At 41.0% G+C, this 17,864-nt stretch overlaps 1 protein-coding gene across 1 annotated transcript; it reads right to left on the bottom strand.

The window, feature by feature from the left end:
• Positions 1-2,237: 2,237 nt before the first annotated feature.
• LOC138905222 (uncharacterized) lies at positions 2,238-3,802 on the bottom strand. The gene is made up of 3 exons (XM_070193728.1): positions 3,497-3,802; positions 3,234-3,408; positions 2,238-2,536 (listed from the first exon to the last, which is right to left on the bottom strand). Exons 1-3 carry the CDS (start codon positions 3,800-3,802, stop codon positions 2,238-2,240), a joined length of 780 nt encoding a protein of 259 aa, XP_070049829.1.
• Positions 3,803-17,864: the final 14,062 nt, after the last annotated feature.

A 17,864-nucleotide genomic window follows, 5' to 3' on the forward strand; every position in this document is an offset into this window, starting at 1 on the left:
CTGTTGTTTGGTACTATGTTCTATGTTGGTGTTCTTGAACTAAGACTTTACTTCCTGTTATCTCTATCACTTCTAGCCATCGGACATATGGTGTACAATCTCCTATTTAAAGCTTTTCCTTTGAGACAATTTTAAAGAAATTATTTTAGTATTTTATGTCGTTGTTTAGTATTTTATTTTGCCGAAGAAATTCAGATCGGAGATGGATTACTTTAATGAGCCAAGATAAATTTAGAAACACAAAGAAAAACAAGAGTTAGAGGTTTCAACATTTTATTGGATAAGCTTGCTAATGTCATCCGTTTGTAATCAACTATAACATTTAGAATCTAATGCTTTTCCAAAGTCGATTGGGAATTTGCTAGTTGAAACTAATATCATCCGCTTTGTAATCAACTATATCATTTAGAATCTAATATTTTTCCAAAGTCGATTGGGAATTTGCTAGTTGAAACTCTTGATCAAATTGCATCAGGACAACCTTCAGGTTTGAATGTTATATCCTTTGATGCTCTTACTCATACTTTGTTTAGAAATGTAGGAAATTTTTGGCGCACACAATAGGGTTATTAGTTAACCCTAGTATTCCCTATATAAGTACACTTACAATATACAATAAAATTTACTCTCTATAATATTTTTCCACTCTCTCTCTCTCTCTCTCTCTCTCTCTCTCTCTCTCTCTCTCTCTCTTAATCCAACCTTGGGTTTAGGCTGTGGTATATGAGGTTGCTCCGTCACAACATGACAACCACCACCGACCTGTAATTCCAGCCGCGGTTCCTCCGTTCCTTCCGCTTCCGCTACGCGAACAAGTAAGTTCTCGTGTTACAATTTACGCGCTATCTAATGTATTTGATTTATCGTATTCCTTCATTGGTATCAGAGCCATATGCTAGTTTTCTGGTCCAGAAACATATATATATATATATATATATATATATATATATATATATATATATATATATATATATAATCGTTGCTAAATTTATGTTTAAAGCTAGAACTGTATTTTTTTTATCTGGGTGCAATTGGGATAGGTTAATATGTTTAACCGTTGCATGACAGTTTTTTTGCTCACTTTAAAATCTGTTTTCAGATCTTTAAAAAAAGTCCTTAATAAAACGTCTATAGAATCCCCCGTGTCCCAAGAAACTCTGGACACCCTTCATAGAAATGGGTGGAAGTAATTTTTCAACCGCCTCCACCTTCGCCTTATATACTTCAATGCCACTCCTTGATACTCTATGGCCCAACACGATGCCTTCTTGTACCATAAAATGACACTTTTTTCAATCTAACACCAAATTTGTTTCTTCACAATGGGCCAAAACCTTGCTCAAATTCTTCAAACATTCATCATAAGAAGACCCAAAGACTGAAGAATCATCCATGAAGATTTTCATAATGTTTTCCACCATATCAGTGAAAATAGCCATCATGCACCTCTGAAAAGTGGCCGGTGCATTACAAAGACCAAACAGAATTCGCTTGAAAACAAAAGTACCATAAGAACAAGTTAAAGTGGTCTTCTCCCGGTCCTCTGGGCATATGACGATCTGGTTATACCCCGAATAACCATCAAGGAAGCAATAATATTCATGCCCCCGCCAATCTGTCCAACATTTGGTCAATGAATAGAAGTGGAAAGTGGTCCTTGCGGGTTGCTTTGTTGAGCCTTCTATAGTCAATACAAACTCTCCACCCCGTCACGGTGCGAGTAGGAATTAGGTCATTTTTCTCATTCTCTACCATAGTAATCCCCCATTTTTGGGCACACATTGCACTAGTCTTACCCAGTTGCTGTTAGAGATAGGAAAGATTATACCTGTATCGAGCCACTTAATTACTTTTTTCTTCACGACCTCTTTCATAATGGGATTTAATCTCCTTTGTTTCTCAACACTGGGGCGGTGTCCATCTTCCAAAATGATGGACTGATTCACTTGATGTTAGTAAGTGTCCACCCAATAGCCTTTTTATGCTCGCGAAGTACTCTGAGCAATTTTTCTTCTTGCACATCGGTCAAGCTCGATGAGATAATCACTGACAATGTCTCAGAGTTCCCCAAATAAGCATCGCGCAGATGCATGGAAGGGTCTTAAGATCTAGCTTTGGAGCTTCTTCAATATATGGCTTAGGAGGGGTCAAAGTGACAGGCCTGTCCAACTCCTCAAATATCCCAAACCCATGGACATAACTGCAAGACATGTTAAATCCTTGCTCAATTTATTCCATCATCTCATCTTCACTGTCTTCTTCATCCCAATCAAGGCTCGTTCAAGAGGATCTATGGATCTCATATAAGACACCAATGGCGTCATATCACTTTCCACCACAGAAATAATGGATAACTCTTCATAGTGGGCTGGAAATCTGAGTGCTTTATACACATTGAATACCTCCACTTGGTTGCCCACTCTCATCGTCATATTTCCTTCACATACATCAATAATAGCTCGACCCGTGGCTAGGAATGGACACCCCAAAATAAATGGGACTTCCTGATCAGGCTCATAGTCCAAGATAATAAAATCTGCAGGGAATATGAAAGAACCCACTTGAACTAACACAATCACTCCTTCAAGATGAGCAAGGGAGCGATCAGCCAACTGTAAAATTACAGTGGTTGGGCGCTTCTCACCCAACCCAAATTGTCTGAACACTACCTATTCTTTGTATTAAACTTACTCCCTCCATTGTGTTATTTTGTAGACATGAAAGCCATCTCTCCAGTTGGCTGAGTGAGGTGAACCTCTCTTTGCTTCTCATCCCTGATAAGGAGAGAGTAGGCATGATTGATAGAAGGCAAAGGTGAGAGCATAAGCAAGCTACTCCTAGGTCCAGAATAGGCTTTATTCAGTCCTATAAGAAAATGAATGAGCCTTGCATCTTGTTGTGACTTATATGTTTTGGACTTTCCTCCACAAAAATACTCATGGGTACAATATTGGCAAGTGTCAAGACTGTCAAGTTCATTCTAAAGCCTTTTGAGCATAGTGTAGTATCCAGCAATGTCCAAGTTACCTTGCACTGACTCATTGATTTCCTTTTGCAGATGATAAATTGTTAGGAAAGCTAAATGGATTTATATTTATTTTTATTTTACATTATTTTTACGTACTATATAAAAGTTATACTCGCTGTCTTTGATCAAATTTATGCTTACCCCAAGATCACAAAAGCTCGCCCGACTGCATGCTTACCAATCGAGATTTGGATAGTGAAACTACCTGGATCCTTCAATTTCTGAGGTAGCTTGCTTTGAATTCTAGAGCTACATCCTTCAGTGAGTGCCACAGTATCGAACTCTGTCAACCTTCTCTTATTCGCCACTATGTCCTTGATGTATTTGGCATATTTGGGCACTTTTTGAAGGATGTCTACCAGTGGAATATTGATTTGCACCTGCTTCAAAATATCAAGAAACTTTTTATAAGCGGCATTATCCTTCACTTTCTGCAATCTCTGAGGGAACGGGGGGTTGTGTCCTCACAACTAATGATGGGGGTTGCTTGGCAACCGCCTCTTCAACTGGCTTCTCTGACTCCTTTGCCTTTTCTGATTCTGCTTCTACGGTGGTTGGTTTCTCATGAAAGGTCACTTGCTTTCTCTTTTTCGACGACACTTCTTCTAACTGTCTCCCATTCCTCAATGACACAACATTAATAGATGCCTTAGGATTAGCCTCAGTGTCACATGGAAGAGCTCCAACTGGTCGAGTATTTTGGGCACTAGCAAGTTGCCCCATTTGTCGCTCCAAATTTCTCATTGCTGCTGCTTGGGCCTGGTGGTCAGCCATCAATTTCTTTAGCATCTCCTCAATATGACTCGTCGGGGTTGTAGTTTGCTCAGTATGTGGTGGTCTACGTTGCTGTTGAGGAGCTTGTGGTCTATACTGATTCTAAGCCCCTTGGTTTCCACCCCAAGAGAAGTTTGGGTGGTTCCTCCAGTTAGGATTGTAAGTGTTCTCATACTGGTTTATCTGGCCACTGTTTGCATTACACATAAAACATACATACTCTGGATTAACTAGGCATAAGTCGCTCGTGTGACCATCTCCACATACTTACAAAAAATATTTGAACCTGTTGTATTGGCTGGGTTTGCTGCTTGTTAATAACCAAGGTCATCTGTTGACTTGGTTGGCCAATGTGGCAATCTGTGCTGATAATGCAGAAACGATATCTAACTCGAGAACCCCTGCAGATTTTTGCACTGTGTGTCTGCCCATCTCTTCTTGCCAATCAGGATTGCTTTTGGAGAATTTGTTCAATAATGCATATATTTCATCTGAGATTTTCTCCAATACTTGGCCTCCCGCTGCAACATCCACTACAATCTTCGTCTCAGGAAGCCCTTCTATGAAAGTGTGAGCTAACACTTCATTTGTCTGATTGTGATGAGGACAGTCTCTGAACAACCCCTTGAACCTTTCCTAAGCTGAGTATAAAGACTACCCCGATTTCTGTTTGAAGGTAACTATCTCACTTATGATCTTTATAGTTTTTCCTGAAGGAAAGAACCTTGCCAAAGATTTCCTCGCGAGATCATTCCATGATGTTATAGAATTGGTTGGTTCCCCTTCAGCCATCACTTTGCTTTGTCCAATAGAGAGTACGGGAATAATGTGAGCCTCACATAGTCTGGAGTGACTCCGTTAGTGATATAAGTATCACTAATCTCCAAGAAGTTCAGAATGTGCTGTTGTGGATCATCGTGTGGAAGACCAATAAACTGCCCATTCGCATGTAGTAACTGGATCATGCTCTATTTCAGCTCAAAGTGCCCAGCGATTCTGGGCTTCACAATGCTGGAGGTGACATTAGCGATGCTGGGCATCGCCACCTCCTGAACAACCATATGTTGCTCCTCTGCCATATCCACAGGAAATTGAACAAGTGCTTGAAGATTATCTGTGTCCCTTGCTTCCCTCAACCTCCTGTGAAATGTTCTCTCAGGTTCGGGGTCAAAGCCTTGAAGTCTATCTTGGCTTCTGACCCTCCGCATTCAATCAAAGTTCCTGAGAGCATAGCAACCAATAAGAAATGTTAGACTTGACGAAATAAACAATTAAAGCAAAAACTAGAAAGTAGTCAATATTCAAGTCCCCGGCAACGTCGCCAAAAACTCGTCGCTCCCCAATGCACACGCAAGTATACGTGGTCGTACAAGTAATAAAATGATAAGTTGAGTGTCGAACCCACAAAGACTTGTATTAACTACCCCTTAAATTCACCAAGATTGTTATTCAGTCAAGTCAATTAGAGTTCAAAAGTGTAATTATCCTAAACAATAATTCAAACAAGTAACTAAATTATCAAGCAGCAAAATGGTTGTTGTGTATTCAATAGAGACAAATATTCCAGGGTTGTGGTCGATTCACCAATCCTATTGTGCTCTAGTTAACTCTCTCTTTCATACAATTCACTCATGATTGCTAATTAATCGAACAATTGCTCTCGTAGTATTCTCCCGAATTCCTACTCGCCTATTCAAAATAGATTAACACCTATATTCCTATGGAATCAATCTATTAAAAATACATTAAGCTTACGATATTTAATTAAGCACGGTGACTAGGTATATTCCTATCCTAACCACAAATCTGCCCCGTCCCCCCTCAGAGTTAAGATCATGCTCTCTTCAATTCTTCTCTAATCTAAATAGAACCTAACTGTTGGCCAGAGAATTAAGCACTTAATCACAGAATTGAAGAAACAACCATATATTGGTAAATTTTAATCAAGGTTAAATCTACTTTAAACAACAATATTCATGGCTAAATCACAACCCCAGAACTATGGGTTTTAGCCACTCATGATAATATCAAAACAAATTCACAAGTGTTGAATAATTGAAAATACTAAGAAAAGATGAAGTAAACTGAGATATCCTCGCTCCCAGATGTTCCTTGTGTGTATTTTTCCTTCTAAGTGGTGCCTCCTCTGCCTCCAAAAATGTTAGTTCCCCTTCAAATTAGATTTAGAATTTCTTTTATCCGCATTATGGGGGGTTTTGGGCCGAAATACCCTTGACCTGGGCGAAATAGGAGAGACTTCCCGTCACCAGTGCCCTAGGTAGCGTAGGGCGCTAGCCCTGGCACTGGGAAAATAAACTTTCTGGAAATTGCGCCACAGGTAGCGCCCCATGCTGTTTGTGGCGCTACAATGTCCAGTTTTCAACCTTTTCCTTCTTTATGGCTCTAATCTCGCACCTTTCGCCCCCTATTGCCTCTGGATGATTCCTACATATAAATACTCCCACAACCATCTGCATCAACCAACCAAATCTGAACTTTAATGGCCATCGACCATGCTATTTCTACAGTACTAGCCAAGCATCCACATTTCAATACCCCAACACTACTACCATAACATAGACCATCCCCTGACTGCCCGGCAATAGTGCCACCATACACTGAACATCCAAAAATCTTCCCCCGCTCTTCCGAGCTTGTGGCATTATTATCAAAACCAAATCACAACCTTAACCTCAACTTCCAATTTCTATACCGCTCACCGCACTTATCATGCCGCTACGTGATAATACACGTATTCACCATAACCCTTGAACTACTAGTAGAATAAACACTTCAGTGGCTAGAAAGCTTTCACTTAGCTTATTTCAGAAGGGCCAATGCAACACACAACCAAATTCCCAAATCGTAGAAAAAAAAATAACAACCTCAAGCCGTGATCTGCACCGTCATAACTCTTCCGGAATCCATTTACACAACAAAGTCATTTGAATCAACTACCTCCCAAATCAATCAGGTCATGACAACTGTCAAGCCCGCACGTACAATCACAAACTACATGTATAACTTCACACACCGAAGGATCTGATCATTGCCACAACCATGCCGATTCAACCATTACTAACCGACCCAACTTCTTTCAATGTACTCTTGAACTATCTTAGAAATATAATAGCTCCATTCACAATATAAAGAACTCAATCTGCACTCATCCCGAGTGACCCAAATCGCGATATTACATTGTCTCAATACCCATGAATCATCTCATACCTCATTACGTGCACACTAGCATCTTTAATTGGTATACTCATTCTACATGAACTCCCTCAAATCCGAAGCTATTTCTTTCTTTCCTCCAATACCTCACCGCATACCCGACGATAACATAGAACACTCCAAGTCCCGTTCATAATCCACTACAGAAACTCGATCCTTAACCATACAACGGACCCGAAATCCTTAGGTACTAGACTTAAATTCTTGAACTCACTGGACCATTGTTAAGAGTTACCCACTCTGACCCAGTTTCAAATATAACCAAACTCCATTGATCTGCTAGCATATGAATATCCTCTCAAAAAGCAACCGGCTGGATTCTTTTCCTTGCACATTACACCCACAAGAAGCATAAACTCTAAGTCTTCCCAAATCATGCACCTCAATCGATAAGGCGAAGTATAGCACCCATTCATCGAGTTCCTTGCTCGAATTACTCCTGATGTTTTCTTTTCTTAGTCATAAATAGTTCACTAATGCACCAATAGCTAGAAGCCGCACAAGCAGACAACCACGCGATCCAATCGTAGACGGTGGGGCTCCCCCGCTTAGCTTTAAGCTACCATCATGTAATGTAGAGCCCACCATGATTCCTCCTTCTCAATTACCATAATTTCGCACCTTTAACCCACCAAATTCTCGAAATCCCTTTGTTAAGCTTTCCCCGAACATTCTGAACCATCAGCCACAATCACATATTCGACCTCTTACCGGGTAGCAAGTAAAAATCTTCGTAGAAGCTTCATCATCATCACACAACCGTTATCCTGCTCATAGGAGATAACCCACATGTGAACTTCCATGCCGACATCTTCCAACGACGCTGCACTGGGTGCAATTAACACGCATTCAGTAAACCTCCTGAGCCTATGCTCGTCCACCAGCTATACAAGTCCGTTTATTCCCTATTGACATCAACTAAGAGTTCAACAATATCATCCAACTCATGTCATATTGCATCTGAAACGATAATCAAATCTTCATACCCCTCCTCATTTCAAGCAAACTTCTTCATGCCATATTAAATCTCTCTTCATACAATGAACATTATTCCAAATAAAATACGTAGACCAAATCACCTTTCATCACGATTCCCAAGCCATTCAACACTTTCTCAAGGCACGTGGTTATTCTACCACAGAATCCATATACTACTCTGCCTCTCCCACTTTGGTCAAACCATCTCCTTTAAACAACTTCTCGACTTCCGTTTCTCATACTTGACTCGCTAATAATTCAACTACCGCAAGATACCTCCCACATGTCCTTCCTCATTCTTCGTTACCTAGTGTTGTATCAAATCAAAATCCATCTCTATAAACCTGAGCTAATAAATTGCTACCAGCTTTAAGCCTCTTGGAAGACCATATTCCTCGAGCCACCACATTAGAAATACCGATTCGACCCTGAACCATTGCACACTGCTATTTCTGACCACCGCCCCTCAGGCACCATTTCACAACACCCTGCCCCGAACGCAAAAATCAAAGAAGATCATGACACCGATGAACCATAATGCGTTTGAACAAGGACGACGACACCGCATTACAATGAAAATTCTATCACACTCGGAAATACCAAGTCTCGTTATCCCATCAACCCAAACCTGAACATTTATAGTCCAATTGTCTTTTCTTTGCTGGGATTAAATACTGAACCTCTAAATCATGAACCGAGAGATCCTCCTTTCGAGTCATTCACTAGTTCAACACGTAGATAGGCACCCTACTATTTCACCAACACTGTGCATAGCTTCAAAACCATACCGATACTGAACTGAAATGACAGAACCTCCTTCCGCAAGAAGACGATAATAACTTGCTTGAATGCGCATGGAAAAACATCCTGCACCGCGTCTGTAGTACCATTACAACTCCTCGATTTTCAATTGACATGAGCGCTCAACATCATATAAGAATGAGTAGGAAGGAAATAAAGGCACAAGCCTAAATGGAATCAAACTGCACGATAAAGGAATCAAGAAGGGAAGCACTCCTAACAGTCCTGTAGCCTCTCGAAGATAAGTACAGGCGTCTCCGTACCGATTTGCAAGACTCTACTAGACTTGCTCATGACTCGTGAGACCTCGGTAAACCTAACGCTCTGATACCATGTTATCATGACCCAAAATTCACTATAGATTGTGAGGGCGCCTAACGTCGCCGTCAGGCAAGCCAACAGTAATTTACTAAATTAATTACTCATTTCTATTACTTTTGAAATCATAATTTCCATTAATAAAATAGTATGAAATAAAATTTATAGGGTGAAACAATGTTAATTACGTGAACTACCATACTAAACATCCAGTAGGAACCCCCAAAATCCGGTGTCATAAGTGCATGAGCATCAACTAGGAAATATGATAAATTACAACCTATGTCTGGAATACAAATTAGACAGGAGAATTTAAATAACTTTGATGAAGACTCTATATGCTGCGGATTCGTAATATGGAATGCAGCTCACCGTAAGTCCCTGCAATAGTCGCGCCTCTACGCCCAGAAAACCACTAGACTTATATGTACCTGCACAAAATGTGCAGCAAGTGTAGTATGAGTACGTAAATCAACTCGTACCTAGTAAGTATCAAGTCTAATCTCGAAGAAGTAGTGACGAGAGGTCGAAATCGACACTTACTAAATGTCCAATAAAGCAATATAATAAAAGCGTAAGCAAATATGAAGTGCATAACAATAGTGGGGTAAATTTGTAAGGTTTAAGATCTTCCAATTATTTCTTTTAAAGCATAAGTTTCTCGATTCTTGTATTCTACATTAATATCTTAGAAAAATGCCAAGTGTCAATACCAATTAAGTAAGAAATACCAAAAAATGTCGGGCTTCAGTGGAAGGTTTATCTTGTGAATATTCGAACTACTAGCGATAACGCACGATTCTGCCGAGGTCGTTCGGCCCGATCCGAAATAACGTGTACACTGCCGAGGGACGTGCGACACGATTCATAGATGCATCTATACTGCCGAGGCATTTGGCCCGCTTCACAAGAAAAGAGGACACTTTATGAACCTCCTGAATGAGAAGATATCACGAGGCTAACACGTAAGAATGTACAATTTCTATTAACGGTCGAGTAATTCGCACAAAAATTCAAGTACGTGAAATTTTAGTCTTTTACTATTTCCTATAGCAATTTTCAATATGATTTAGGTACTTCAATTAACAAAGGATGCAAACATTACAAGTAATTCATGATTTGGGTCCTAAACTACCCGGACATAAGTATAATTAGTAGCTACGCATGGACTCTCGTCATCTTGTGCGTACGTAGCCCCCACAATTAGAGCATATATTAATTTAATTCACCTATGGGGTAAATTCCCTCTTACAAGGTTAGATAAGAGACTTACCTCGCTCCGAAGTTTCATAGCCGGCTCCAACGCCACTCTAACACCTCAAACCGATGCTTGTCGATCCAAAACTATGCAAACAATGTGCAAACCAATCAAAATGTGTCATAATACCCATAATTAATCAATTTAAACAAATTTCCAACTCCGCTCGAAAAGTCGATAAAATTCACCCTTGGGCCCACGTGCCCGGATTCCAAATATTTTCGAAGATAAACTTTACCCACAAGATTATAAACTCAAATAAATGATTTATTCCCAATTCCATGTCCAATTTCGTGGTAAAAATCCAAAATTACCAATTTCTAGGTTTCCTTCAAAATCTCACAATTTTTACTAATTTTCATGCTTAAATCCATATAAAAACCATGTATTTAACTCACAATGTGAAGAAATCACTTACCCAATTATAGTTGATGAAGATGGCACTCCAAAAGTGCTCCAAAATCGGCTCCCTTGGACGAAATGAGATGAAAATGGGCCAAACCCCCGTTTTATAGAACCCTCACTGCCCAACGCAATTTTTGCTTCTGCAGTGAGAAGGTCGCTTCTGCGGCTCCAAGTCTCGCACCTGCGAGAAACCAAGCCAAGGATGTTGGCCGCTTCTGCGGCCCTCATGTGCATTTGCGCCCACGCTTCTACGCTGCCAACTCCGCAGGTGCGGTCCCGCTTCTGCAGCGAGATGGCTGTATCTGCGGTCTCAACACTTCCCAACGAAATCCGCATATGCGTTCCCCTTGGCCGCTTCTGCACATCCACACCAGCGGTCAAAACCTCGCAGGTGTGGTTACACCAGAAGACAGCTACTTCAGCCTTTCTTCCAAGTCCAAATTCAATCCGTTGACCATCCGAAATCCACCCGAGGCCCTCAAGACCTTAACCAAATATACCAACACATCCCAAAATACCACACGAACTTAGTCAAACCTTCAAATCATGTCAAATAACATCAAAATCATGAATCACACCCCAATTCAAGCTTTATGAACTTTAGAACTTCAAACTTCTACATTCGACGCCGAAACCTATCAAATTAAATCCGGTTGACCTCAAATTTTGCACACAAGTCATAATTGACATTACAGACTTATTCCCACTTCCGGAATCAGAATCCGAACCCAATATCAAAAAGTTCAATGTCGGTCAAACTTCCTAAAAATCATCCAAATTTTCAACTTTCTCCAATTCATGCCGAAACGAGCTACGGACTTCCAAATCAACGTCCGGACATGTTCCTAAGAACAAAATTATCATACGGAACTATTCCCAGGCTCGGACTCCCAAACGTACATTGATAACATAAAAATCTACTCCAACCCAAACATAAGAAATTATTAAACCTTCGAAATGCCAACCTTCCGTAATAGGTGCAGAAATACTCCCGGGCCACCCGATACCTGACTCGAATATACGCCCAAGTCCGAAATCACCATACGAACCTATTGGAACCTTAAGTTCCTGATTCTGAGGTCGTTTACTGAAAATCCAACCTTAGCCAATTCTTCCAACTTAAAGCTTCCGAATTTAGAATTTTCTTCCCAAATCAACTCCAAACCTCCCGAAATTTGATTCCGACCACACGTACATGTCATGATACCTGAAGTGCAGTTACTCAAGGCCTCAAACCGCCGAACGACGCGCTAGAGCTCAAAACGACCGGTCGGCTCGTTACAAACTCAAATATATAATTTATTCCAAATTCCATGTCTAATTTCGTGGTCAAAATCCAAAAATACCAATTTCCTGGTTTTATAACAAAATCCCAAATTTCTATTAATTTCCATGTTTAAATCCATATATAAACCTTGTATTTAACTCACAATAGGCGGGAATTACTTGCCTCGATATGGATGATGAAAATCCTCCCTCCAAGAGCTCCAAAAATTGCCCAACCAAATGAAATATGGGAGAGAAATAAGTAAAGTCCCGCATTAAATCATTTTGCCTAGGCCTGCTCTTCTTCGCGATCGTGAAGGCCAAAAATCACTGCCTCCAAATTTTCCTCCACACGTTCGCGACCTCCTCATTGCATTCGCAAAGCCTTCTGACCCCCTGCCCTTCGCGTTTGCGGGCCATGAGCCGCGTTCAGAAAGGCTTAACAGCTCAAGGCCAGCTCCCCTTTCCTTCTACGCGTTCGCGACCACCCTGCCGCGTTCACGTATGTTTCCTCAGCTTCCCCTCCGCGTTCGCGTCCACTGCGTCGCATTTGCGATGAACAAATCCAGCAACCCCCAAAAATCCTTTTTTCGCGAACGCGTGAGACCCTTCGTGTTTGTGAATAACAACACCAGACACCAACACCAACTGTTTCAAATCACCCAAACTTGGTCCGAAACCATCCCGAAACACACCCGAGGCCCCCCAGGACCCCATCCAATCACACCGACCAGTCCCAAAACATGAAACGAACCTGTTCGAGGCCTCAAGTCACACCAAACAACATCAAAACTACGAATTGGCGATCAAAATCCTTCTTTAAACTTTCAAACTTCCATACTTCGGCGAACGCGTTCGAATCAAATCAAAATATTCCGGAATGACGCCAAACTTTGCGTACAAGTCATAAATCATGATACAAACTTATTCCAAGGCTCGAAATGCCAAACAGACATCGATAACACCAAAATCCACTTCAAACCAAACATATGAAAATTTTAAACTTTCAAAATGCCAACTCTCCACAATAAGAACCAAAATACTGCCGGGCGACCCGATACTCAACCCGAACATACGCCCAAGTCTGAAATCGTCATATGAACCTATTGGAACCTTCAAATCTTGATTCCGAGGTCTTTTACTCAAAAGTAAAATCTTAGACAATTCCTTCCAACTTAAAGCTTCCGAAATTAGAATTTTCCATCCGAATCAACTTTGAACTTCTCGAAATTCAATTCCGACCACACGTACAAGTCCTAATACATGAAGTGAATCTACCTAAGGCCTTAAACCCCTGAACGGCATGCTAGGGCTCAAAACAACCGGTCGGGTCGTTACATTCTCCCTCACTTAAATATACGTTCGTCCTCGAACGTGCCAAGAACTGCTCCGGAGTTGTCCGAAATCACTGTTTAACACCTTGTGCACCTACCCATGCCACCGCAACCCTGCTAATCCCATTAGTTCGAGCCAGACTGAAAATTCTCCCTTTTATTTTGTCAATAAGCCTTTAAACCAAATTCCAACCTCCGAATTTCTCTACAAGATCTGATTCTAACATACGAACACCATATCAATCACTACACACTGTACCAAGACATGATCATACACCCATGCTGACATCACACAACATACTGCATAACTCATTTGCTCGTGATAATCCTCCTCCAAGAACAACAGCTGCAAATTAACTAACCCGATGCCTGTAGCATACCTCATAACACATATAAACCTGGTCTCAACCCTCACCATACTACAACAATGAAAGAGATGTGCAGGAACTCATAATCACCCATCAAATCAAAAACTCGCGGAGTTTCTTCGCCTGACAAGGACCATTACCTCATTCTGAACTAAATAGTGACATTTTCTCTTCAATATACCTTACATAAATCTGACCGCACCGATTTCAGGTCGAATAACCTCATCTCACCCAGTACGAGCTGCTCAGGCAATAAGCCACCTCAAACACTGACCAAGATCTCATATGACGCCATCAATGCGCCAACAAGTTACAACTTGAATATGATATGTAAGGAGGAACGAACCCTGGGAAAGAACTACCCAGCCCACGTAGCGAATAAAATGGTCGAACAGATGCTATGAACACTTATCAGAGAATGAGAAAAAGATATATACAAGAATAGATATAGGAAACCACATTCAACATCCCACTGTTGCAGCTTGCAACCCGATTCACACATGATACTGTTGCTAGGGCTGCTTATCGGGCGGATTGGGCGGTTAATTACTCTTAACGGTTTGGCTTAACGGTTATCGGTTTTTAAATGTATTAATCCGCTAGCCACCCGATAAGATATCGGGCGGATTGGTATCGGTTTAGCTCTTATCGGGCGGTTATTGGGCGGTTTATCGGCCTAATTCAATCTATATTGCGTGTATTAATTGTTTGCTGACCGCCTAACATACAAATTCAGAATAGGAAATTATACATTGAGTCCAGACATATATGTCTTTTAACGCCTATATAAGAATGATGTAGTGTCATGTGTTGTAGAGTAAAAAAAGATGTGGCACAACACTGTTGTTCTTCTATTAAACATAGACAACATGTATTAGTTTTAAAAAACAAAAGCAGAGGTGAACCATAGACATCAACTTAAACAATCTTGTTGTAGGGTGGGAGAATAAGCTAAGCTAAGCCAAGCCTGGGATCTTCTGATGCATAGTACGTAAGGATTCTGATTATTTAGGAATTAGGCGTTAGAACTTAGAGATAGAGTACTGGAAGAAGTGGAAGGGTTTTTGATCTTTAATATATATATATATATATATATATATATATATATATATCCTTAACGGGTTAACGGATTATCCATTAAGAAAATTGAATAATCCGCCCCCAAACCGATAAGCCGTTAATAAAAAAATTTCAATCCGTTCCCCGTCCGTTAAACCGTTAAACCGATATTAATAAGCCATTAAGCTTCGGTTTCGGTTCGGTTTTCTGTTTCGGTTCGGTTTTCTGTTTCGGTTTGGTTTTGAATACCCCTAACTGTTGCTGCGTGCAACCCGATCCAAAAAACATACCCGTGACGGCCTGCCACCTGATCCACACATAACAGTAAATAAGGGAATACCCATCAAGCCATAATACTCATACCTACGAAATACCCGAATATCGACCACAAGCATGCCAAGTGCAAAAATACAACCCTGGGGAGACTGATTGCACCATATGCTACAAAACCCAAGCACAACTAAGTTGCGATAAATGACCTGCATCTCTAGAGCCATCCTGCTCATATAATACCACAAGCTACACGGGATCACAACACATGTGCAAATAATCAAGTTGTCTCATAACCCAAATGGCAAAATAAAGTATTACATGGAATAGCTGACGACAGGAATAACATCTAAAGCCCGAAGACTAATCCGCAAGCGATGCTATGCCGAACAAACACATCCGACCTGCTGTAAAGCACACATTCACATTAGACCCACTAACGGACCCCAAGCTAATTCCAATCATCCCATACTGGGCCAACAACCTTTCAAGGATACATAATGGCCTTATTCATGACACACACAAGTAGCCATCCCAATCCGGAACAAACTCCCAGAGTTCACAACCAATGGAATAGAGCGCCTTCCAGGCATAAAATCTCACATTAACGATAGCAGCATAATCTCCATGCCTGGTTTCAATCTTTAATAATCAAGTGACAAATATGTCAGACTTATAATATTTTTCCCGTGGGATATGTTCCCACGACCTTCCGCACCAGGTAGCAAAGTCTTCACCTCCACACCACCAACCGTACTAATTCTGTAAAGCCAACCAAGAGTCCGTAATTCAATACACAAAGCCTCCTACGCAGGGCACCGTTCTCAGGTGACACTAAAGAAAATGGAAACTTACTCTGAACATCAGAATTCTTCCCTGCTCATCGATCTCGTGACATTCTTGTCAACACCGAACCGCAACCTTGATCCTAAACTTCCAATTCCCATGCCACTCACTGCAGCTATCGTGTTGCTACGCGAGAGTACAAAAATTCATCATAACCCCTGAACTACTAGTAGAATAAACACTTCATTGGCTAGAATCCCTTTCACTCAACTCATTTCAGAAGAACCATTGCAACACGCAACTGAATTCTCATAACTACAGAAAATACAAACCTCGAGTCATGGTCTAAACCGTCATAACTCTTCCGGAATCCATTTACACATAACAAGGCCATTAGAATCAAATATCTCCTAAATCAATCAAATTATGGTGGCTGTCAAGCCCGCATGTACAACTACCAACCACCTATATAACTTAGCACGCCGAAGGAACTGATCATTGCCATAATCATGCTGATTCAAACCATTACTAATCGACCCCACTTCCTTTAATCTACTCTTGACTTGCCTTAGAAGTAATAATAGCTCCATTTAAGTACATAACAAAACTTAACAACACTCCTCCCGAGTGACCCGAATCACGAGACCACATCGTGTTAATACCCACTGCAAAAACTCGATCCTTAATCGCACAACGGACCCAAAATCTTTAGATACCGCGCTTACATCCTTGAACCAATTAGAACCACTATTGAGAGTCACCCACTCTGTCCTGGTCTCGAGCATGGCCAAACTCCAACGCTCTGCTAGCACATGAACACCATCTCAAGGAAGCAACCGGCTGAATTCTCTTCCTTGTACATCACATCCACAAGTAGCATAAACTCTGAGTCTTCCCAAAAGTTGCACCTGAATCGATAAGGTGAAATATAACACACATTCATCAAGTTGTTTGCTCGAATTACCCCTGATGTTTTATTTTCTTAGTCATAATAACCTACCAATGCACCGATAACCATAAACCGCACAAGCAGACAACCACGCGATCAAATCGTAGACGGTGGGGCTCCATCACTTAGCTTTAAGCAACAATTACATAAACCTAGAACCCACAAAGATTTCTCCTTCTCAATTACCATGATCTTGCACCTTTAACCTGCCACTTTTCTCGAAATCTTTTGTTAAACTTTTCATGAACATTTCGAATTATCAGCCACAATCGCATATTCGACCTTCTGTCGGGTAGTAAGTAGAACTCATCGTAGAAACTTCATCAAAATCACGCAACCGCTAACTCGCTCATAGGAGATCACCCACCTGTGGAATTCCTTATCGACATCTTCCAACGACGCTGCACTAGATACAACTACCACTAAATCAGTAAACCTTCCTAATCCCATACTCGTCCACCAGCTGTACAAGTCTGTTCATTCCCCATTGACATCAACCGAAAGTCCGACAATATATTCCATCTCGAAGTCACGTTGTATCAAAAAACGGTAATCATGTTTTCAAACCCCTCTTCATTTCAAGCAACTCCTCTTTTCCATATTCAATCTTCCTCAGTGCAGTAGTCTCTACCTCAAATACAAATCCGTGGACCTAGTCACCTCCCACCATGATTCCCAGATCGTTATAAACTTTTCTCAAGGCATGTGGCTATACTACTACGGAATCTATATGCTATTCTGCCACTCCCACTTCAGTTAAACCATCTCCATTAAGCAACTTATCGACCTCCGCTTTGCATACTTGACCTGCTAGCAATTCAACCACTGCAAGACACCCCCCCACCATGTCTTTCCTCATCCTTCGTTGCCCAATTGCTGCCTTAAATCAAATCCATATCTGTAGCACCTAAACTGATAAATTTCTACCAACTCTACCTCCTCGAAGATCATCTTTTTCGATCCATCAACATTAGAAACACCGATTCGATTATGAAACTGCTACACACCGCCATCTCTGATAACCACTTCTCAGGCA

The sequence above is a fragment of the Nicotiana tomentosiformis genome, chromosome 2 (assembly GCF_000390325.3).
Source record: "Nicotiana tomentosiformis chromosome 2, ASM39032v3, whole genome shotgun sequence".
NCBI lineage: Eukaryota > Viridiplantae > Streptophyta > Magnoliopsida > Solanales > Solanaceae > Nicotiana > Nicotiana tomentosiformis.